General features: G+C 37.1%; 1 protein-coding gene across 1 annotated transcript; it reads left to right on the forward strand.

Moving 5' to 3' along the window:
- Positions 1 to 1,667: 1,667 nt before the first annotated feature.
- LOC145088262 (parthenolide synthase-like) lies at positions 1,668 to 3,477 on the forward strand. Its single transcript, XM_079026524.1, has 2 exons — positions 1,668 to 2,577; positions 2,696 to 3,477. The coding sequence occupies exons 1-2, from the start codon at positions 1,702 to 1,704 to the stop codon at positions 3,314 to 3,316; spliced, it is 1,497 nt and encodes a 498-aa protein (XP_078882650.1). The 5' UTR covers positions 1,668 to 1,701; the 3' UTR covers positions 3,317 to 3,477.
- The last annotated feature ends 20,395 nt before the right edge of the window (positions 3,478 to 23,872 follow it).

Raw genomic sequence — 23,872 nt, forward strand, 5'->3', positions numbered from 1 at the left:
CTTGAAATTGTTTAGATGTTTCATACAACACAATCAATCTATTAGGTATTATCTAAGCGGATTCATTAGAACTATTTTCCTAGTCATCACTTTCACCTTCTTCACTTTCATTGAAACTGTCATGGTTGGGCGTTTGGCTTTTGAGATAAGAACACTTGCTACATTTTTCACTTTTCTTCCAACACCCTCTTGTATTACCACTTCTTTGTCCAAATGCAAGCTTGAGGCATTCTATCTAAATACACCTGTTTAAACTGTATAAATAATAAGAATAACAATTCCCAGTTTTGAGTTCACCTACACTACTACAAAACTGGTTACACATTACTTTTAAAATAGGTATTATAACATGGTTATATGGCCGTATTCTAAGGGGGAGTTTCTATTTGGGCTTGTGATTACTATTTATCAAATCCATTCAAGCTTCATACCTGAAGACAATTAAGTCAAACTCAGAAAAAATAGGAATAATCAAGCCATAATCATTACAAAATTGAGAGAACTTACTGCAAGATTGAAGCAACAACTAGAAAATTTAAATTGAATGTAAATGTTAAAGGTAGATGGTTGTTGACTTACCGCAAAACAAATTTGGCGACACCACGCAGGAATACACTTCATTGCACCACAATTAAGGCTGCAAATTCAACAGATCAATATAAGAAAAAAGGGTAACTAGAAATGCTAATCTTTATATAGCTATTTACAATTTTACATGATGATGCCTTTGAAACTTTTAGGTAGGGGAAATTGTAATTACAACTTTAGGCATTCTTTGGAAAAAGAATTTCATATTTCAATATTGTGTTATGTTGGTTGCTCTCTTTACATCATTCCAATTTCCTTTCTAAGATTAAGTCCCTCGCTACATCATAATATAGATCATTCAGCCAAATAATTAAAGTAACCTTATAAGAAAACCATATCGGTTTTTCTGCATTTAACGTTATTTTGTATCGGTTTTCGGACAGCTGAGATTGGCTACTTTTAAAAAAAATAAAAAACGGCAATACCGGCGACACTATTAGCGGCGACATAGGGCATTAGCGGCGACTGGAGCATTAGCGGCGACACGTAACATTAGCGGCGACATTATCATTAGCGGTGACACGTAGCATTAGTGGCGACTTTTTGAGCAATAGCGACATCTGTCGCCGGTAAAGCTATTAGCAACGACTTGGGTGAGCAATAGCGGCGACTTTTGTCACCACTAATACCCTTTTTTCTTGTAGTGGAAACACAAGAATCCTAACGATTACAATTCGTAATATTAAATGAAGGAATGACCATAAATTTAATTTAATGTTTCGGGTCATACCCAGATATATCGAATATAGTGATATAAACGATTTGTACTAATAGTCTAATACGGCGATATAAACGATTTGTAGGTAAATATATATATGCTTTACAAATTATAATTTCTTAGAATCTTCACGCGTATCACGTTATTCGCATCATGGTTTCATAGGGTTGCTTAGCCAAACTATGTATTTTCAATAAATAGTAGTTACTAAAGAATAATACTAAGGGGCATTTTTAATATTTAAAATTTAACCTTTTATCCTGAAAAATTGACCCTCCAAAATCCTTTTCTTGATAAAGTATTCGGTACGTATTAGAATTTCATCTCCATCTCCACTATAAATATGGAGAAACACCATCACGATTCAAGCACAAGTAAAAGAAGGATCCATCGATATGGATATCATATCATTCTTCCCTTCATGGATTCTTCCAACAACATTACTTCTCTTCTTTACTTCCATCTTCATGTATGCTCTTCGAATGAGGAGGTCATCCATCAGGCTTCCCCCAGGCCCTAAGAGGCTTCCAATAATAGGGAACCTTCACCAAGTGTTGGGTAAAGAGGGTGTCCATCAAACCCTATGGAACCTCTCCCAGACATACGGCCCAGCTATGCTTCTTCATTTTGGAGCCCAACCATTCCTCGTCATTTCCTCTACTGAAATGGCTACTGAAGTCTTAAAAACTCATGATGAGAAGCTGTGTACGCGTCCGTACTCTAAGGCTACCAAGCTACTGTCATTTAACTACATGGACGTTGCCTTCTCACCACACAGTGATCATTGGAGAGACATGCGCAAGGTTGTGGTATCTGAGTTCTTGGGTGCTAAAAGGATTAGATTATATAAAAACATGATGGAGATTGAGATGGAGGCTGTCATTCGTTCTATCTCATCACATTCCTTAAACACTACAGTAAACCTAGAAGACATCCTCTTATCTCTAGTATATGATGTCGTGGGTAAGGTTGCATTTGGTAACAGCTATAGGGGAAAGACTTTTAATGGTAGAACATTGAAAGATATAGTCGAGGAGGTACAAGTCATGGGTGGTGCCTCATTTTCGTTTATTTTTCCAACATTTGGTTGGATTTTAGACGAATTAACAGGGTGGAATCGCAGGCTACAGAAATGTTATACTGATTTTGATGGCTTTCTCCAGATGATTCTTGATGATCATCATGACACAAAAACAAGTGGTCATGTAAATGATTTTGTTGATGACTGTATGTCTCGGTTGACTACCGAGGAGATGAAAGCACTTATGATGGTAAACAACACATTTAAATCCTTTTCTATATATTTGCATACATTTATTTCATGGTTTTCAGTTTCAAGCATGTTGTTGTTGTTTTTTTTTCTCATGAAATTAATAAACATCACTGCAGAATGTGCTTGAGGGAGCAGTTGACACAACTACTATAACAATGGTTTGGGCTATGTCCGAGCTCGTTAAAAATCCTAGAGTTATGGAAAAGTTGCAAAACGAAATTCGAAGATGTGTTGGAAGAAAATCGAAAGTAGATGAATCAGATATTACGAAGATGCCATACTTGAAAATGGTGGTGAAGGAGACGCTAAGATTGCACCCACCTGCTGCTTTTCTGATGGGAAGGGAATGTGTAAGTCAATGTCGGATCGGTGGATATGACGTGTTACCTGGTATGAAAGTGATGGTGACTGCGTGGGGATTAGGAAGGGATCCAAGAATCTGGAAAGAGAATGCAGAGGAGTTTTATCCAGAGCGATTTGAAAACATTAAGGCTGATATCGGAGGGAAAAATTTTGAGATGATCCCGTTTGGAGGGGGGAGAAGAGCATGCCCTGGGAATAACATGGCTACTTCAACTGTAGAATTTACAATTTCAAACTTACTTTACTTCTTCAACTGGGAAACACCAGCCGGATTGAAGAAGGAAGATCTGGATATGAAAGAGAATGGCTTCCCGTTTCTTCGTAGGACAACACCTCTTTGCCTTGTCCCTACAAAGCACAACTGGGAAGACTAGGAATCATTTCTTCTTTCCATTAATGATATGTTGGACCTGGCGTGAATTTTCTCCACGCTGGTCAACATTTTATGTAATTTCATTATCACAATAAAATTGTACCCCATATCACTTCGAGTAACATGTGTATCCCATGCAACACGATGTTTTCTTTTCCTGTATTTTTTTCCCTTTTTTGAGTACGTACGTAATGATGTTCAAAAATTGTGAGAAATTAAATTTTCATCGTATAATGTAATTGGTTCACAATTTTTTACATAGATTAAATATTGAGTAAATTATTGAAATTGTAGTTGTGGTGGTGGTCGGGATAATAATTTAAAATTCCACTACAAGAAATAGAGTTTTTAGCGGCGACAAGGAGCTTTAGCGGCGACAAATTAAAAAGTCACCGCTAAAGGCTTGTGTCGCCGCTAAAGGCTAAATGACACTGATCCGCTCTTTGACGTTCTGGCAAACACGAATCGTCCGATCGTTGTTCTAATCCAACAGCTAGGGTGCTCGTGGAACGCATAAAGGAAATACCGGCGACTTTTGTCGCCGCTGATGATCCAAAATAGTCGCCACTAAAGATAAAAAAAGTGACGTATAAGCAAAAGCTTTGTATTTGAATTTTTTAATTTAAGTATAGTGTACAACAGAGAGGGGATTTATAGCCAAAGATTACAACCTAATGGAGATAATAAAGGAGCTTATACAGGAGATAAACATGCTAGACTTGACTAAATAATATTGACTTATGTATTACGTGATAATATATTTGGGAAATATATTATCGGTTAATACGCCCCCGCAAGATGGAGCATCCATCGGATACGCCAATCTTGGAACGTAATCGCTGAAATGGACCACGAGATAGTGGTTTGGTGAGAGCATCAGCCAGTTGATCAAATGTGTTGAAATGACGAACAATAAGAGAACCATCTTGGACCTTCTCCCGAACAAAGTGGTAGTCAAGGGCCACGTGTTTCATGCGTGAATGGTAGACTGGGTTAGCACATGAATAGGTAGCCCCGGTGTTATCGCAAAACAGAGTAGGAGCGGAATTGGATTTGATACCAAGCTCAAGTAACAGATTTTGAACCCACATGACTTCGGAAGCAGCATTTGCAAGCGCCTTGTATTCTGCCTCTGTAGAGGACCTTGAGATCGATTTTTGTCTTGCAGAGCGCCAAGAGATAATATTAGACCCCAAAAATAGTAGATGAGCAGTTGTGGAGCGACCCCCATACTCGATACCTCCCCGGTCTGAATCCAAAAAGGCAGTAAGATGAGTAGTAGAGTTCTTGTGCAGATACAAACCATGATGAATAGTGCCTTTAAGATAGCGTAGGACTCTTTTGAGGGACTGCCAATGAAGCTCAGATGGTGCATGCATGAATTGAGAGAGTGTGTTAACCACAAATGAGATGTCGGGCCTAGTGAATGCCAGGTACTGAAGGGAGCCCACAAGTCTTCGATATTGTGTTGGATCTGTGCTTGCGGACCCGTCTTGCAAGGTGAGAGAGACTGAGGAGTTTAGAGGAGTTATGACTTCCTTGGCACCTTCCATATGGAATTGTGCAAGCAAGTCATGGATATGACGATGTTGAGACAAGAATAAACCAGATGAGACAGGAATGACCTCTACCCCAAGAAAATGGTGAAGTGGACCGAGATCCTTGATGGAAAAACGTTTAGCAAGGGAGTATACAAAGGACTCGAGAAAAGTGGGATTGTTACCGGTAAGTACAAAGTCATCAACGTATACTAGAAGATTACTAATGACACCATGAGAATTGTATATGAAGAGGGACGGATCAGCTAAGGATTTCTTATAACCACTCGAGATAAGGAAGGAGGTAAGTTCAAGGTACCATGCACGAGGTGCCTGCTTGAGGCCATAGAGGGATTTTTTTAGTTTGCAGACATGATTAGGAAAATCAGGATGGGTGAAACCGGGAGGTTGAGACATGAAAACTTCTTCATGAAGAGTGCCATGGAGGAAGGCATTGTTGACATCTAACTGACGAAGTGGCCAATTGTGTGTAAGCACAATGGAAAGGACAGTACGAATTGTTACGGGTTTTGTGACTGGACTGAAGGTGTCTAAATAATCTTTTCCATATTGTTGTAAGAAACCCTTGGCTACTAGTCTGGCTTTGTATTTGGAGGCGATGCCATCCGGGTTGCATTTTATGCGAAAGATCCACTTGCATCCGATAGGAGATTGAGTTGTTTTTGGAACAAGCTCCCATGTTCCGTTGTGAATAAGAGCATTAAACTCTTGGTCCATAGCTTCACGCCATTGCGGGTCTTTTAATGCTTGGGTATGGGTGGTGGGTTCATGTGTTGTAGGAATGGGGTGTAGGGTAGTGGTATTAACAAAAGATGGGTTAAAATATTTTGAGTTTGGTTTGCGGATGCGAGGGCTTTGGGGCGGTGTAGGAGAGAGGTGTGGGCTGGTTGCGGGTGAAGGAGGGGGAGACGGAGTAGGTTGAGGGGATGCTGGTGGAGGAGTGTTAGGTGGCAAGGGAGCAGCTGGGATGGTGGAGGTGTGTGGTACAGTTTCGGGTGAGGTAGAAACTGGTAGGGGTTCGAGTGGTGGAGGAAAGGTAGGTTGCTGATCAGAGGTGGGATTTTGTGTAGGAGGTGTCGGCTGGGAGGTGAAAAAGGTGTCATGGGTGGGCAGTTGTTCAATTGGAGTAGTAGGTTGATATAGGAATATAGTGGGTATAAATTCAACATGTCTGGAGTGGTAAAGTTTCTTGGTTTCGGTGTCATAACACTTGTAAGCCGATTTTGATGTGGAGTATCCAAGAAAAATGCATGGGGCTGATCTTGGTTGGCGTTTGGATGACGTATAAGGTCGTAGCCACGGGTAGCACAAGTATCCAAAGGGTTGAAGTTTATGATAGTTCGGTTGTTGATGGAATAAGCACTCATAGGGTGATTTGTTGGAGAGTATTTTTGTGGGAAGCCGGTTGATTAAGTACACCGCGGTTTGAAAGGCATAGGTCCAGAAGGTGAGTGGGAGTTTTGCATGATGAAGTAGAGCCAGACCGGTTTCAACAATGTGTCTATGGCGGCATTCTGCGGTGCCGTTTTGTTCAGGTGTATGAGGCGGGGTGGTATAGTGGGAAATTCCATGTTGTTGTAGAAAGGGTAAGAGGCCAATGTATTCACCGCCATTGTCACTAAAAAGAGAAACGATGGGAGTTTGAAAGAACTTTTTGACAAGGACTTTAAACTGAGGAAATATGACAGCAACATCACTTTTGTGAGCGATGGGATACAGCCATGTATACTTGGTGAAATAATCGACAAAGAGAACATAGTATGTATATTTGTCAATAGATTTTTGAACCGGTCCCCAAACATCAGAGTAAATCAATTCAAGTGGTTTTGTAGTAACAAAGGAGTTTTGGCCAAAAGGTAACTTGTGACTTTTATTAATAGAACATGATGAACAATGAATATCAGACTCAGACTAAACCCTAAAACCTAGCTTTGACACTATTTGTTGAAACACTTGACGAGACGGATGACCAAACTTGTGGTGAAGTAGTAGTGGAGAGTGTTTGAGTGTGGAATGAAGGACTCGATTTGTGGGTGACTTGGTGAGATAACCTCCTTCAGCCCTCTCTCCCCGCATGAGACGCGCCCCTGTGAACAGATCCTTCACAAAAAATGAGATGGAAAAAATTCCACCGAAACAAGATTAGTATCACAAAGCCACCGACTGATACAAGATTTTTATGTAATTTAGGAACATGTAACACATTGGACGGTATTAATTTTTTTGTGGTGTGGGAATAAAAGCTTTGCCAGTGTGTGTTATAGGGAGACTGGTACCATCACCAAGGACAATTTCGTCCAGACCACCATAGTCAGAAACCTGATGAAGTGAACTGCGATCAGACGCCACATGGTTGGATGCTCCTGTGTCGAAATGCCATTGGGTAGAGGCTGGAGCTGAGGTTGTGACATGAGCTGTAGGATTTTGAGTTTTGGTGGCATCAATGTGGATGTTGTTCTCACTGAGGAAACGTGCTAGCTTGCGGCATTCTTTGGTGAAATGGCCCGGAATGTTGCAGTATTGGCAAAACTGGTTGTTTCGGTTTGTGGGCCTGCTATTTTTGGAGTTGTTTGTGTTTTGGTTCCACTGGGATTGATTGCCACGAGACTGATAGGAAGATGAAGATCTATTGTTTCGGTTGTAGTTTTGATTGTTGTTTGATCTGTGTTGGTAGCCTTGGTTTCGTAAGGTGTAGTTGACTGTGGTTGGGACTGTGTCGAGAGAGGCTGATGTCTCCTTTAGGCTTCTTTCGAAATCCATGAGTTTGTCAAAGATTTCTGAATATGATAAGGTTGTACTAGAAACTCTAAGGGCTGCAGTGATAGCATTGTATTTATCTCCTAGTTGAGTTAGGATGTGGATCATAAGATCCTCTTCTGAGATAGGACTTTGGGCAAGAGCAAGGTTGTCAGAAATTGCCCTCATATCTTGTAAATATTCAGTGATGGAACGAGACCCTCTAGGATTCTTAACTAGTTTAGTTTTAAGTGAGATGATACGTGACCTGGAAGTAGACGCATAGCTGGATTGTAGTCTTGTCCAAGCTTCCTTGGCGGTGTTGGCGGAAGAGATTAGGGGCTGAATTGCATCCAAGCAGCTTCCTAGCATTACGCTGAGAATCATCTGATCTCGGCAGAACCATGACCGGTATTCAGGATTTGTGCTGGTTTTTCCTTCTTTGTCAGTGAGTGTCGTCGGAGGAGGCCCCGAGGTGATGTGACCGTCGTAGTCAAGGCTGATGAGGGTGGATTCCACCTGCTTCTTCCATACGGGATAGTTGTTAGGGGTGAGCTTAATTGTGAAATGTGTGGCCGCCGTAACTTGAATTTTGGCTTTTGTAGACATTGCTTGATTTAGGTCGCCGATTGGATTTGGATTGATACTCGTTGGAGCCTAATGGTGCTCTGATACCATATAAGCAAAAGCTTTGTATTTGAATTTTTTAATTTAAGTATAGTGTACAACATATAGGTGATTTATAGCCAAAGATTACAACCTAATGGAGATAATAAAGGAGCTTATACATGAGATAAACATGCTAGACTTGACTAAATAATATTGACTTATGTATCACGTGATAATATATTTGGGAAATATATTATCGGTTAATATGACGCGGTAATAATTCCCTCCTGATAGTTGCCGCTATTGATAGTTGTCGCCGCTAAAGCCCAATTTGTCGCCGGTAAAGGTGTCGCCGCTAAAGGCCGACACAGTTAACCCCAAAAAACTCGATCTTTTTCCTTTTGCTCTTTCTGTTTCACTCCCTTCGCATGTTTCTCTTCTCTCGTCTGCATCTTACTTCGTCGATTATTATGGGATAGCAGTGAGAATTATCAATTTGGGGGTGAAATTGTCCACAAAGAAGATACCACAGGTGGAGAAAGATTTTCCGGTGAGGACCAAGCTTTTCCGGCAACACCAAACTTTTTCCGGCGACACCAAACTACTTCTAGGTCAATTTTCGGTCCCTTTTATCTTGTAACATCGATTTTAAGCTTATTGGAGTGGTTAATTGTAAAAAATTATCAATTTCAGTTTTGTTGATTGTGTTATTACGTTCCCGACCACCACCCGAGACTACCGCCACCACTGACCATTTTCATTGATATCCACCACCACAGGTTCTATTTACTTCTATTTATTGTGAAATTTTAGTTTAATTGCAAAATATGTGTAGGTGTCTCAATTATTTGAAAATTGTCATATGCATGTATATTTGATATTTGTATGTGAATCTATGTAAATTTGGTGTATATATGTCAATGTATGTGTGTTTGATGTATATATGATATATGAGTATTTGGTAGAAGTATGTTGTTATTATGTGAAATTATGTGTATTTGGTATAAGTAGGATGTTATTATGTGTGTATGTGAATGTATGTATGTTTGTTGTATATGTGATATATGAATGTGAAATTTGTGTATTATGTATAAATAGGATGTTATAATATATATATGAGAGTATGTGTAGTTGGTCTAAATAAAATTAATAAATTATCTATATTATTATTTATAAGTAAGAGAATTATATATATATATATATATATATATATATATATATATATATATATAATTTTTCTTTAATTAAATCAATAATATGGTAAAAGGTTAATAAGTTTTTCGATATATTTTAGCTTTCATTAATTAACTAATAATATATTACCCATGCATAAACTTTCATTGATTTACATCTTATGGTGTACAAATCGATGTGTTATAAAGTATACATTACACTTGTTTCATTATTATTATTATTATTATTATTATTATTATTATTATTATTATTATTATTATTATTATTGTTGTTGTTGTTGTTGTTGTTGTTGTTGTTGTTGTTGTTGTTCATTCTTGCATAATATTTCAAACTATCGATATGAAAATTTGAAAAGTTAAAGGCATTAAGGCAATAAATTCAAATCTAAAGTTTTGGTATAAGTAGGATGTTATAATTTGAAAAAAAAAATTATTGTTATAACTAAAAAAAACAAAAAAAATGATATAAAATTGGTTAAAAACTTATCTACAAATACTAGAAAGTTTTAGTTTAAATAGAAATGTGTATTCCTATGTAAAGGTTACTACTGAGGCGGAACAACAATATGTAAGTATTTAATTATAATTTTATCATATAATTAAATGTTTATTTATACTTAATTGTTACTCACTTTTGGGAATTACAAAATCGGTTAGTCGAAGAGCTCTTAGAACAAACCCAAGATGAAAGTGAGTTAACATCCGCTCAAGAAATAGCCGCTTTTGAGAAAGTATTAGGAGAGCGACGTGGCCATATCAGAGGCATCGACTGTAAACCATCTGCTCTCCCGCCGATTTCACAATCGTCGCAACCACCACCACAATCATCACAACCATCACAGGTAAATCACGATTATTTAATTTCAATAAATGCATGTTGATTTGGTAATTTTTGTTGGTGGTGATTATTTTCTAAAAGCTTTGGTAATTAATTTTTTGTCCCAAATGCTACAAATAGCAATGTACTTTGGTATCATAAAATACATGTTGATTTGGTCATTTTGGTTTTGTGGTGATTATTTGCTAAAAGCTTTGGTAATTGGGTTTTTGTCCCAAATGCAATAAATAACAATGTACTTTGGTTATTTGGTTTAGTTTAAAAATAGAAATGTAGTTTGGCATCATAAAATGTATGTTGATTTGGTCATTTGTTTTTTGGTGAGTATTTGCTAAAATCTTTGGTATTTGAGTTTTTGTCCCATATGCAAGAAATAACAATGTACTTTGCTTTTTTTTTTTTTTGTCTTAGTTTAAAAATAGCAATGTACTTTGGTGTCATAAAATGCATGTGGATTTGGTAATTGTGTTTTCGTCCCTAGTTGGAAAAGTTAACTTATAATTTATATATATTGTTATTTATTATGTAGTTGGAAAATCTTCGGACATTACTCAACGACCCGACATGTTGGGAGGAGTTTTATTCGTTTTTTCAATCACATAATAATCAAGGAGGAAATGATGGCAACGAAGATGATAATATGTAAGGAGAAGATTTATTTGTATGTTATATACTTGTCACACTTTGCAATTTGTTAGAATTGTAAAACTTGCTTTGCTACTTGTTAGAATTATCAAACTTTTGGTTGTTTTATTTTGGTATTAAATTAATTATAACAGTATTTGGTATTTAATTTGATGTTGTTATGTAATTTTTGGTATAGAATTAATTATAACAGTATTTGGAATAAATTATACCCAAAATCGAAAATATATATAAAAAAAAAGAAAAACGTTATTACCGGCGACATGAGTACTACCGGCAACATTCTCTTTAGCGGCGACACAAAGTATTAGCGGCGACAGGTGCATTAGCGGCGGCAATCTGATCAATAGCGACGAAGCAGGAACGGCAACTCTTTACCGACAACGTGTCGCCGCTATTAGCTTTAGCGGCGACTTTTCGATCCTTTACCGGCGACTTTTGTCGCCACTAATTGCTCATTTCCTTGCAGTGAAAGGGTAATATATTTTTTTATTTGTATATATTTGGTCATTGAGCTTTTTTCGTTCATATTTACTTATTCGACTTGTTAAACTATACACATTCGGTCTTTATCACCAACTACTTCCGATTAGCCGGTAAAAACGACTTAATAGAGTAATATAATTTTGATTTTGTAGTCTTTAATATTTTTGTACACATTTAGTCATTAATATTTTTTTATTGCAAAAAAGTCATTTTTGTTTTTTTGTAGTTATTCAGTACTTATGAATGATTTCTTTAGGTTTTTCTCACGGCATCTTACGTGGGACAATAATAAATGAGGTGTTTGAGACTGTTGATGTTTATGTCCATCGCGATCTCGACTACTTGGTTGCTTAGGTCATGTGTTTTGAACGTCATAACTTCTTCATATGATCTCGTATTTTAACGATCTTTATATCTATGTGTTCGTATTTTAGTCTACTACAACATTCGTTTATATTACTCCCATTAAAAAGTAATATATTTTTATTTACAATCTTTATATCTATAAGTTTTTTTAAGAATGCATGTATAGATGATTTTTTATTATTTTTAATTATTTATTTTTTTATAAAATCATAAATAAAAATATATTACATTTTAACGGGAGTAATCTTAACAAGAGTTGTAGTAGACTCAAAAACCGAATATGTGGGTATAAAGATCGTTAAAATCTAATATCGTATGAAGAAATTACGACGTTTAGAACACAAGACCTAAGTCAAACCACAAGACCTACACAACAAAGTAGTCGAGATCGCGATGACCATAAGCATCAACAGCCCAAAAAACCTCATCAATGATTGTCTCACATAAAATGTCGTGATAAAAACTTAAAGAAATTATTCATAAGTACCGAATGAGTACAAAAACAAAAATGACTTATTTTGAAACAAACAGTATTAAAGACTAAATATGTACAAAATAATTAACGACTAAATGTGTACAAAATAAGAAAATATATTACCCTATTGAGTCGTTTTTCCTGGCTAACCTGGAGTAACCGGTCATAAGGACTGAATGTGTAAATTTTAATAAGTTCAAGTGTTAAATATGGACGAAAAAAACTCAATGACCAAATGTGTACAAATCAAAAAATATATTACCATTTTAAGTCATTATCCGCTATGTATTTGCATCCTAAATTAGAACCTTTATATTGCAATCGCTCACAAAGAAGTAATATTCAAGCAAAACAAATCTTAACTTACAAAAATCCTAATTAGGGTTTTTGTTATAAAACCATTTAGGTTTTCTTTTAGCCGATGCAAACAAGATCAGGCTTATCTCCAAGAAGAAATGGAGAGGGAAGAATAAAAGATTTCAAGATTTGGTAGGTTCTCTCGAGGGTTGTCATGTCTTTTATAATTGCACAACCCTAAAGATTTCTACGAAAGGCGGCATCGTCAACTATACCAAAACCACTTTCACCGGTGTCTCCCTTTGTCTTTCAGCGGTTAAGGATTTCAGCCTCCACCAGGTCAAATCTGCCACCACCACTTTCACCTCTCGTTTTCTCTAGTTAGCCGCCAACGTTTGTAGATCCTCTAGCATCACTGCCTTTCTCATCTGAATTAAGGTTTTTGTTTCACACTCAAGATTAGGGTTTTCCACAAAGATGAAGATGGTTCGTGGTAAGGATAGTAAGTGTTATCATTCTCCGGTGGAGATTTTTGAGACGATGACGGAGAATAGTTACGGTTTAACTTTATTTAATTTGGATATACGACGTCGGTGAAATGATAGATGTGGTGACGTTTGGGAAAGAGGTAAACGACTCCGATGAAGTAGAGTAGCAACTGACGGATTCCATTAATTTTGAAGATGGGAAGGTTAGGGGGAAAGGGGGGGGGGGGGGGGGTTGCTTTTTAACCTATTATGGCTTTTTCAAAAGGAGGTTCTTTTAATATGTTTGAATTAACTTTTAAAAGTGCAAAAGCCAATAAACCAAAATTCATCGATTCCTAATTTCTAAAATAGTTTTTTTTTAATTGATTGAAAATAAACGCCTTATGCTCTACCAAATAGTTTTAGAAACCACCATATTTTTAACAACCATAAAGAGTTTTTTATAATTATATTCTTTTGTAAAACATAAATTATTATTATATAAATAAAAAATATTGTATACAAATTGTCACTTTAAAAATAAACGAAGGCACGGGTATTTAGGTCTCTCTCTCTCTCTCTCTCTCTCTCTCTCTTTTTAATTGCCTGTTTGTTCTAATTTAGCTCGTTAGCTTTCGCCTTTCGAACTGTAACCCTGGAAGATACCAACTAATTATTATTATTAAAAAAATACTAGTAATAATAAACGATAAGGGTAGCGTAAATTAAATTAAACTTAATAATAAGCAAAACTAAAAAGGAACGAGGAGGTGTTAGGGTTTGTGCAGGAAATCGAGTTCGATTGGGCTAACCGCTTGCTCTCCCGGTAAGCAAAATTGGATTTCATAGCAATCGAAATATTTGAAGATCAGAAACCGAAGGAATTAGAGTTCCAGTTCTCAATCAAATCTGATCAATTGTAAATCGTTCATCCTGTTTCGATATGTTAATGTTAGGCGATAAGATTAGCTGGCATTTAGGTTTATCTTTATTTAAACTTCATTGTGTTTATCTTTTCCTTAGTTGGTTAGTCTCTGATAAAGACTTGTAATTGTATAAATACGTTGGCAAATCAATGAATAAGGCAGGCAATTCATACAAATCTTTCATGGTATCAGAGCGGGATTGAGAAATCTAAAACCCTAAAACATGACGAAATCTGGAGAAGAACCTTCAGAGGGTTCAAAATCGTCACCACCTAAAATCGAATCCAATTCTCCTTTCTTTCTTGGACCACAAGACCGTCCAGGTGATTTCATTACTCCAACAAGACTGCGTGGGGATAATTACGATGATTGGGCAGGAGACATATAGACGAAATTAGAAGCACGAAGAAAGTTTGGGTTTCTTGATGGGACGATCACAGGTCCTGCTCCTCCGTGTACAACTTCAGATTGGCTCACTATCAACGCGATGTTGGTTTCATGGATCATGAATACCATCGAACCAGAGGTAAAATGCTATCTCTCTAAATACAGGGATGCGAAGAAACTATGGGATACTTTGAAATCACGATATGCGATTGTTAATGGACCCAGGATTCAGCAATTGAAGGCTTCAATTGCAAAGTGTGAACAGAGCAAAACCATGCCTGTTGCAGAATACTTTGGCAAACTAACTGCACTATGGGAAGAACTTCATAAGCATGAGCCTATAATTAGCTGTGAGTGTTGTACAGAGTGCACAGCTGGAGATAGACACGAGACCAGGAGAGATACAGATATGTTACATAAGTTTCTCATGGGTCTATGTTCAGAATACTTCTCCACTCTACGAACTAGCATTCTATCACAGGATCCGCTCCCTTCACTTGACAAAGCTTTTCAACTGGTAGTACAAGATGAACGAGTACGAATCTCAAAGTCTGTCCAGGAGGAAAAGCCAGCATAAGTTTTGGGTTTTGCTGTTAAAGTAGGATCCAATAGGGGACGAGGAAAAGGAGACAGACCTGATAAGTCACATCTAAGTTGTACTCACTGCAAGAAAACAGGTCATGAAGCCAATACCTGTTTCGAGTTAGTAGGGTATCCTGAATGGTGGGAACATAACAACAGGTCTGATGGTGGCACTCGAGGAGGCAGATCAGGCGGACGAGGGAGAGGAAGTGTAAGAGCAAACACAGTCACTGTAGGCTCTCACAATGGAGGTATAATGGCTGGAAATAATAGCAACTCACCGCTATTATTTACAGCTGAACAATGGAAGGCTCTGACCGGTCTTATGAGTACTTCCAAGATTACAGATGAAAGATTGAATGGTGAGTTTAAAAAACGATTGTGGATTATCGATTCAGGAGCAACACACCATGTAACTGGTGATGCTTCTTGGTTGGAAAATACACATAACATACCTGGTCGTCTTGTGGGTCTTCCAAATGGTAAAAAGGTCATTGCAATCTGTGAGGGTTGTGTTAGACTTTCAAAGACCATCACTCTTAAAAGTGTTCTCTTTGTACCTAAATTAAGTTGCAATTTGATTTCAGTTTCTCAATTAAATGATGATATGCAATGCATTACTCAATTCGATTCTTCTATATGTGCTATACAGGACCGGTCGAGGAGGCTGATTGGAGCGGGTGTTAGACGGGATGGACTTTACTACTTTGGGAAATGTGGATCAATTCTTCATGTTTCAGTGGATGCAGAAACCTCCACGTTAGAGTTATGGCATAAGAGAATGGGACATCCTTCTGAAAAAGTGGTAAAATCCCTTCCTCCCGTTTGTAACCTTAGGGGTAGTATGAATAAAGCCTGTGAAGTTTGTTTTTTGGCCTAAACAAAGTAGAGATAAATTTCCTTTAAGTGAAACTAAAACTAGTCGAATTTTTGAGAAAGTACACTGTGATCTTTGGGGTCCTTACAAGCATCTTTCAAGCTGTGGGGCTCGATATTTCTTGACAATAGTTGATGATTATTCACGTGCAGTGTGGGTGTATTTGTTGACTGATAAAACTGAAGTTTATGAAATGTTTGTGTCTTTTGTGGCTATGGTTGGTAGACAATTTTCAAAACAAATCAATATAGTACAAAGTGATAACGGAACAGAGTTTAATTGATTGTTTACTTATTTTTCTACACATGGAATTTTGTTTCAAACATCATGTGTTGGTACTCCTCAACAAAATGGGCGAGTAGAGAGAAAACACAAACACATCCTCAATGTAGCCCGATCTCTTATGTTCCAAGCAAAATTGCCTATTTCCTTTTGGGGTGAATCCATCCTCACAGCTGCACATCTGATCAATCGCACACCCTCTCCTTTGCTCGACAACAAAAGTCCATCAGAGATATTGTTTGGTACTCTTCCCTCATAGTCTACTCTTAAAGTGTTCGGGTGTTTATGTTTTGCTCATAACCAAAAGGCAAAAGGAGATAAATTCGCTAGTCAAAGCCAAAAATGTGTCTTTGTTGGATATCCATTCGGTAAAAAAAGGGTGGAAATTGTTTGATCTTGACACCAACGAATACTTTGTTTCACGTGATGTAAAATTCTTTGAGGACATATATCCTTATTCTGACATGAATTTAACACCACGTGAGACCACAAACACACTACCTGATGGACCAGTTTACTTTGATGAGATTGACGAGGATGTTGTTGGTCTAGATCAGTCACCTAGTGACACTTCACCTATAAATTTTCCCATTAATACACCTGGTCAACAACTACCAAGCTCTCATACAAAGCCAATTCCGGACCCCCCCGTCTCCACTCGAACAACAGGAAAATATGGGTAGAGGTCAAAGAATCAAGTATCCGTCCATCCTTCTCAACGACTTTGTTGCGTCTACTAAAGTTAGTCCATCCCCGTCCTCTACACACCGGTCTCCACCAGCTTCCCCAGGTACGCCATATCCTATAGTTCATTATATAAATTGTGATCAGTTTTATCCTCGGTATAAAGCCTTTATTTCAGCAGTCACTTCGGGAACTGAATCGAGATCATTTAAAGAAGCCATGCAGGACACGAAATGGAAAGCCTCTATGCAAGATGAAATTCGTGCTCTTGAAGAAAATGGTACTTGGACATTGCAACATCTTCCTCCTGGCAAACGTGCCCTTGGTAGCCAGTGGGTATATAAAATTAAATATCACTCCAATGGTGATATAGAAAGATACAAATCACAGTTGGTTGTGTTTGGAAATCATCAACAAGAAGGCCTAGATTATAAAGAAACATTTGCACCCGTTGCAAAGATGACTACGGTACGTATGTTTCTGGCAATTACAGCTTCAAAAAACTGGGAATTACATCAGATGGACGTGCATAATGCTTTCTTACACGGGGATCTACAAGAAGAAGTCTATATGAAATTGCCTCCAGGGTTCAAATGCTCGAATCCCAACTTAGTATGTCGTCTTCGCAAGTCACTTTACGGTTTAAAACAAGCTCCTAGGTGTTGGTTTGCTAAACTAGTGACAGCACTTAAGAAATACGGTTTTCGTCAGTCTTATTCTGATTACTCTCTTTTTACATACATGCGTGGAATGGTGCAAGTTAATGTACTAGTTTATGTGGACGATCTTATCATCTCGGGTAATAATCATGAAGCTATCAAACACTTCAAGACATATTTAAGTAATTGTTTTAAAATGAAAGATCTTGGTCCTTTGAAGTATTTTCTCGGTCTTGAGGTGGCTCACAATCCCACTGGGGTTTTCTTGTGTCAACGCAAATATACGTTGGATATTATTGCTGACACCGGTCTTTTGGGCGCCAAACCAGCCGGTTTCCCCATTGAACAAAATCATAAGCTTGGTCTCACTCAGGGTAAAGAGTTGACTGACCCAGAAGTTTACCGTCGACTTGTGGGTCGTTTGATATATCTAGCTGTCACGCGTCCAGATCTAGCGTACTCAGTTCACATCCTATCACAGTTCATGCAGTCTCCACGGATCGAACATTGGGAAGCAGCTCAACGTGTGGTTAAATATTTGAAGGGAACTCCTGGACAAGGTATTCTTCTACGTGCTGATAGTCCTCTCATCTTAAGTGGTTGGTGTGACTTGACTGGGTTGCTTGCCCTCTTACTCGACGATCTTTATCTTGATGGATTGTGTATCTCGGTAATTCTCCTATCTCTTGGAAAACGAAGAAGCAACATACCGTGTCTCGATCATCAGCTGAATCGGAGTATCGATCTATGGCAGTTGTTACGTGTGAATTGAAATGGTGAAAAGGTCTTCTTGCTAGCTTGGGAATTCATCACAAGAAAAGTATTGATCTGTTTTGTGATAGTGAACCGGCTCTCTACATTTCATAAAATCCGGTTTTTCATGAACGAACGAAGCACATTGAAGTTGATTGTCATTTTGTTCGTGATGCTATAGTTGATGGTCTCATTAAACCTTCTTATGTTCATACATCTAAGCAACTAGCGGATATCTTGACGAAAGCTCTAGGAAAAGCTGCATTTGATTGTCTTGTTAGCAAGTTGGGCATTTTCGATCCCCATGCTCCAACTTGAGGGGGGATGTTAGGCGATAAGATTAGCTGGCATTTAGGTTTATCTTTATTTAAACTTCATTATTTTTATCTTTTCCTTAGTTGGTTAGTCTCTGATAAAGACTTGTAATTGTATAAATATGTTGGCAAATCAATGAATAAGGCAGGCAATTCATACAAATCTTTCAGTTAAATTGGTATTGTGATGATTCATGAAAAAACATAGGGTACCAGCGTATAGTTTCCTCTTTTGCTAATTGCTTTTATAAAGTTTTTGTCTAACAATCTTATAGATCTTCGTGATTAATAGCAGCGTACGCGATAATTAATCGCTTAAATTGTGCAGTCTCCCTTTCTCTGTTTAACTGAGCCATGGATATAAGAAACTATTGTGGATATCATTGGGAAGCTATAGTTGCTACCTTCTGAATAAGATATATATATATATATATATATATATATATATATATATATATATATATATATATATCTGATTTTGTGGTGTCACTTGTCGTTAGATTCGAAATATCTGATACACACTGAAATAATGCCATATCTTTCATACATTTTATTCATTTGGCAGGATATATCCAGTCTAGGTTATGCATTTTGAAATGGAGATGACACTCAAGGAAGACAACCCAGATTCTCCAATGTCTGGAATCTATGAGATACCTGGTGAACCTGCATTGGTTATCAATGGGGTGCCTCCTGTATGTACCAGTGTCAATGGTAGTCTTGTTCCCTACAAAGCTTGTTGTGACATAGATTCAAAAACAAATGAGTCTTTGGGTGACTGGTTAGAAGGTAGGAAAGTTCAAAAGCTATTTGGAAAGAAGTTCTTTAATGGGGAAGTTACCAAATTTGACAAAGAATCAAATTTGTATAGAGTGGTTTATGATGATGGGGGTTTTGAAGATCTTGAATGGCATGAGTTGCAGGAAGTTTTACTACCTCTTAACATCACAATCCCATTGAAGACATTAGCATCAAAAGTCAACAAGAGGAGGCAAAAACATGATAAAAAATCTGGTAGATCTGTGAGTAAGCCCAAAATCCACCAACATAAAGGCTTGGAATCCGAGGTTGAGAAAATGGAGGTCTAGATAGCAAGTAGATTAGTGGTTGCTTAGTCATGAAGCTCCTTGGGATTTCTTCTGCAAGGAGTTCAAGGTATTCGATATGATTAGTCCTCATTTATCCCTTTCTCATCCAATTTACATGTCTTCATTTTGCGGCTCTTTTATCTAGGTTGTAAATATATAATAATAATAATAAAAAGTCAAGGTAGAGCTAGAATTTGAAATGCAATGACATGTAGAGGTTTGTCCCTTGTGTGAATAAAAGATTATGTATCTTGTTGGGAGTTAGACCATTTATTCTATTACCTCATCCATTATATCCACCACTTATCCGTTATAGTGGTGAGTGTCACCTCATCACCACGTGCTACCATTAAAACCATGAAATATCTAATACACCACTCCACATCATTTTTGTAATTAAAATTAAATCAAAAATAAAAACGACACTTTAAAATAAAATGTAAGAAAACATAAAATAAACTATCCCTACAATCTTAGTTTACTTTGGGCAAATGTAAAAAATTCAAAAAAAATAAACTACTCTTTCCATTTTGGACGATTCCTCAACTTTAACTATGTTTTGAGATGTGGAAAAGGTTTATGATTTTCATAATGATGCAAGGCAACACTAACCACATGGATATCGTCTTCTTGTTGATTGTTTACCATGTTGTAAATTCCATTGAATTGACAACATTTTATCCTCATATTGTGTCACTTCGAACATATTTAAATGGGATTTTGACTTGTACAACCAATTAAATAGAAAAATCTTCGAACTTTTCCCTAAAAATATCTAGAGGTTTGACAATCTTCGTCTTCAGAAATTGACACTCGTGCTAGTGTTAACTCTCTTCTTCCTCTTTCGACTAATTCATCCTTTTCGGAACCATAGTTTTGAAATTTAATGATACAAATGTGTGAATGTGAGTAAAAGGAGAGAAGAATTATATGACAAATAAGGTGGTTTGTAGTGACATTTATAATTGTAAAATTTAATTAAAAAAATGCTCAAAGTAGTCGTTAGAATGTTCAAGCCATGAGTCAAAGAGCAAAGAGATTTTATTGGCCATTGTAGGGTGTTGTTGGCATCACAAAACGTCACAACCACTCCCCACCACGAAGGTGTAGGCTGGTGTTCACGGTCCACGATCGTGGACACATAGACCACGACCCAATTCGTGGTATGTATATGTGATAGTCTTATACAAAAATGTTGTGCGGTGAATTTAAGTTGATAGCAGTTGTATCTTCAAGACTGACAGTTTTTTTAGATGATTATTGTTTTTTTTTTGGTAGAACCCAACCAGATTCTCAAATTCGATAATTAGGAATATGTTGGGAATGGTTATGATAATTGAAATTTTGAAGGACATTGTCATCTCTAAAGGTAGAGGTAGGGATGGAGAAATCGGGAAAAAATGAACTAGAAACGGAAGAATATAAACCATAACATCAATATCATTACATCACAAAAGGAGTTACTTATTACCTTCAAATGTTGATTGATTTCTATAATTGAAACTAAAGTAGAACAATAAATATTATAAAAAAATATACAATAAAATAATAATTAAACGTGTAACTTACATTGTTTGCATTTTTGCACATCTTCCAATAACTGTTCGAGGTTAATACATACATTTGATACTCTCAACCAACCATATCAAAGCTTCCACCGTCTTTGGAAGCAAATTACTACGAAAGTCATCTACCAAAGGACCATATATACTAAAAGTGGACTCACTAACAACTAAAGAAATCGGAATGACTAGAATGTCTTTTTCAATTGATGTCAACACCTTATATGTAGCGTATTTGTCACTAAACCACTTCAAAATTTAAAATGTTTCATTATTCATTTATTTTTTTCAAGCAAAGCATCAAGATATTCCTGTAATTCGAATTTTTCCATAACATCCTCAACATCTTTTTCGTAGAGCTCAATCATATATTTTTCTTATCTGTTTATTCTTAACCATTCATGTAACACCTCAAAATTTAAACAAAAATTTTCATTTTTAATTTACCAAAGATTAGGGTTTCACAAATCAAGTTCTGAAATACACGATTATCTAAAACAAACATTGTCACAAAATATTAGAGTTCACAAACTGTCCCAACAACAAATACCCCAACGAGTGCGTACAATCGAACATTCGTCTTCCTGTTGTCCTCAGAAGTAGCTGAAACACATAAATCAACAACTGTAAGCAGAAAGCTTAGTGAGTTCCCCAGAATATCACACACATGACAACAAGAATAAACAGTTATGGGTTATCAGCAGCCCTGGGGATTATCATCAGTCCCAATGGGCTAACAGCACGCCTGGTAGGGATGGGATTTAGAGCCGGAAAACCGAACCGGAACCGGAATCAGATCAGAACCGGAACTGTTAGAACCAGAATATGTAAAACCGGTCCGGGTCCCGAGTTTAAAGAATGGCTCTATCCGGGTTCCGGGTAATCCAGATTTCGGGTCCTCTGGGTCCGGGTAAACTGGGTTTAAGAACCGGAACCGTGTTAGGAACCGGAACCGGTTTCTATGGAAAGTTTAAAACATGCATATCTCATTCATTTGAAGTCGTATTGGCATGGGTTTTTTCCCATAGTATAGTTTATAGTTTTTACATGATTTTAGACTATAATTTTGTCATTTTTGGGTTTATATTCATTGACTTATAGTCTCTCAAAGCCGGGATATCGAAGCTGGAAATTTTATGTTTTTCAGCTTTTTTTGTATTCTGTGATAGTTGTAAAATGTGCATATCTCGTTCGTTTAAAGTCGGATTGGCATGAGGTTTTTTCCATAGTATTTTTTATAGTTTGTACATGATTTTAGACTATAATTTTGTCATTTTTGGGTTTATATTCATTGACTTATAGTCTCTCAAAGTTGAAATTTCAAAGCTGGAAATTTTATGTTTTTCAGCTTTTTTTATATTATGTGATAGTTTTAAAATATGCATATCTCATTCGTTTGAAGTCAGATTGACATGAGGTTTTTTCTGGAGTGTATTTTATAGTTTGTACATGATTTTAGGCTATAATTTTGTTATTTTGGGTGTTTATTCATTGACTTATAGTCTCTCAAAGTCAGGATATCAAAACTGAAAATTTTATGTTTTTCAGCTTTCTTTGTATTTCGTGATAGATTTAAAACATGCATATTTAATTCGTTTGAAGTCGGAATAGCATGCGATTTTTTTCAAAGTGTAGTATAGAGTTTGTACATGATTTTAGACTATAATTTTGTCATTTTTTGTTTCATATTCATTGATTTATGCTCTCCCAAAGTTGGGATATCAAAGCTGCGAAATTTTTTTCTCAGCTTTATTTTTGTATTTTGTGAAATTTTAAAACATGCATTCGATCCACTTTACCCGGTTCCCCAGGTTTTTCAGTTTTAGACCCACTTTATCTGGTTCCATTCGACCCACTTTGATATTTCCAGGTTTTCTGATTCTAGACCCACTTTACCCGGTACCTTACCCGGAACCGAACCGAAACCGGTTCCTATATACCGATCCGGTTTCCGGTCCTAAAATATATTGTTAACCGGTTTCTGGGTTTTCCCGGTTCGGGTTTGGACCCACTCTCATCCGTAACGCCCGGTGGGTTATCATCAACCCTATAGACGATCAGTAGTCTCAGTCACATACAAACAACATAACACGATAATAACAGCTAGACCCAACTGGTCATCACAGATACAACTATCCTACCACACTAGTAAGTATAAATGAGGAAACTCACCTGACATTGTCGACAAGTAAATCTCACACCCGAATTGTCGGAACTAGACTCCGCATAATCAACGAAATAATTAACCATAATTAATAATTAAGGTCTAAAACTCAACTCGCGAGTCCATATCCCACAACTAAGTCCTAAAGGGCAAAAAGACCATTTTTCCCTTCACATGGTCCAAAATCCTAAATCTTATCCAAAAGTCAGAAAGTCAATTGCCCAACGCATACGTTAGGCGTACATGTCCTTGAGTGGGGCATACAACTCAATCAGAACCTATCGGGGGTGGAACCGACTACGCGGGGGGTAGCCAGGATTACGCCCGACATACTCTGCCTGCTTCCATTTTCACCAACTTTGTGTCTTAATCCTTTAAGACAACTAACCAAACCTCATATCTGACCAATCTAAGATGTCTTAATCCATGAAGTCATCGACTTTAAGCCTTTCCATGGCTAGGAAGGACTCAATGCAACAATCCTTAACTTCTAACTCACTCTAATCTACTTTACTCATGCATGAGCCATAGGGGATGATCAAACAACCATTTTTATGAATCTATAGGTGCTAAAATGCATGAAAGGACATCTACAATTCCCTGGAGTG

Source organism: Lactuca serriola, chromosome 2, assembly GCF_051521515.1.
Source record: "Lactuca serriola cultivar US96UC23 chromosome 2, Lser_US96UC23_V15, whole genome shotgun sequence".
Classification (NCBI taxonomy): Eukaryota; Viridiplantae; Streptophyta; class Magnoliopsida; order Asterales; family Asteraceae; genus Lactuca; species Lactuca serriola.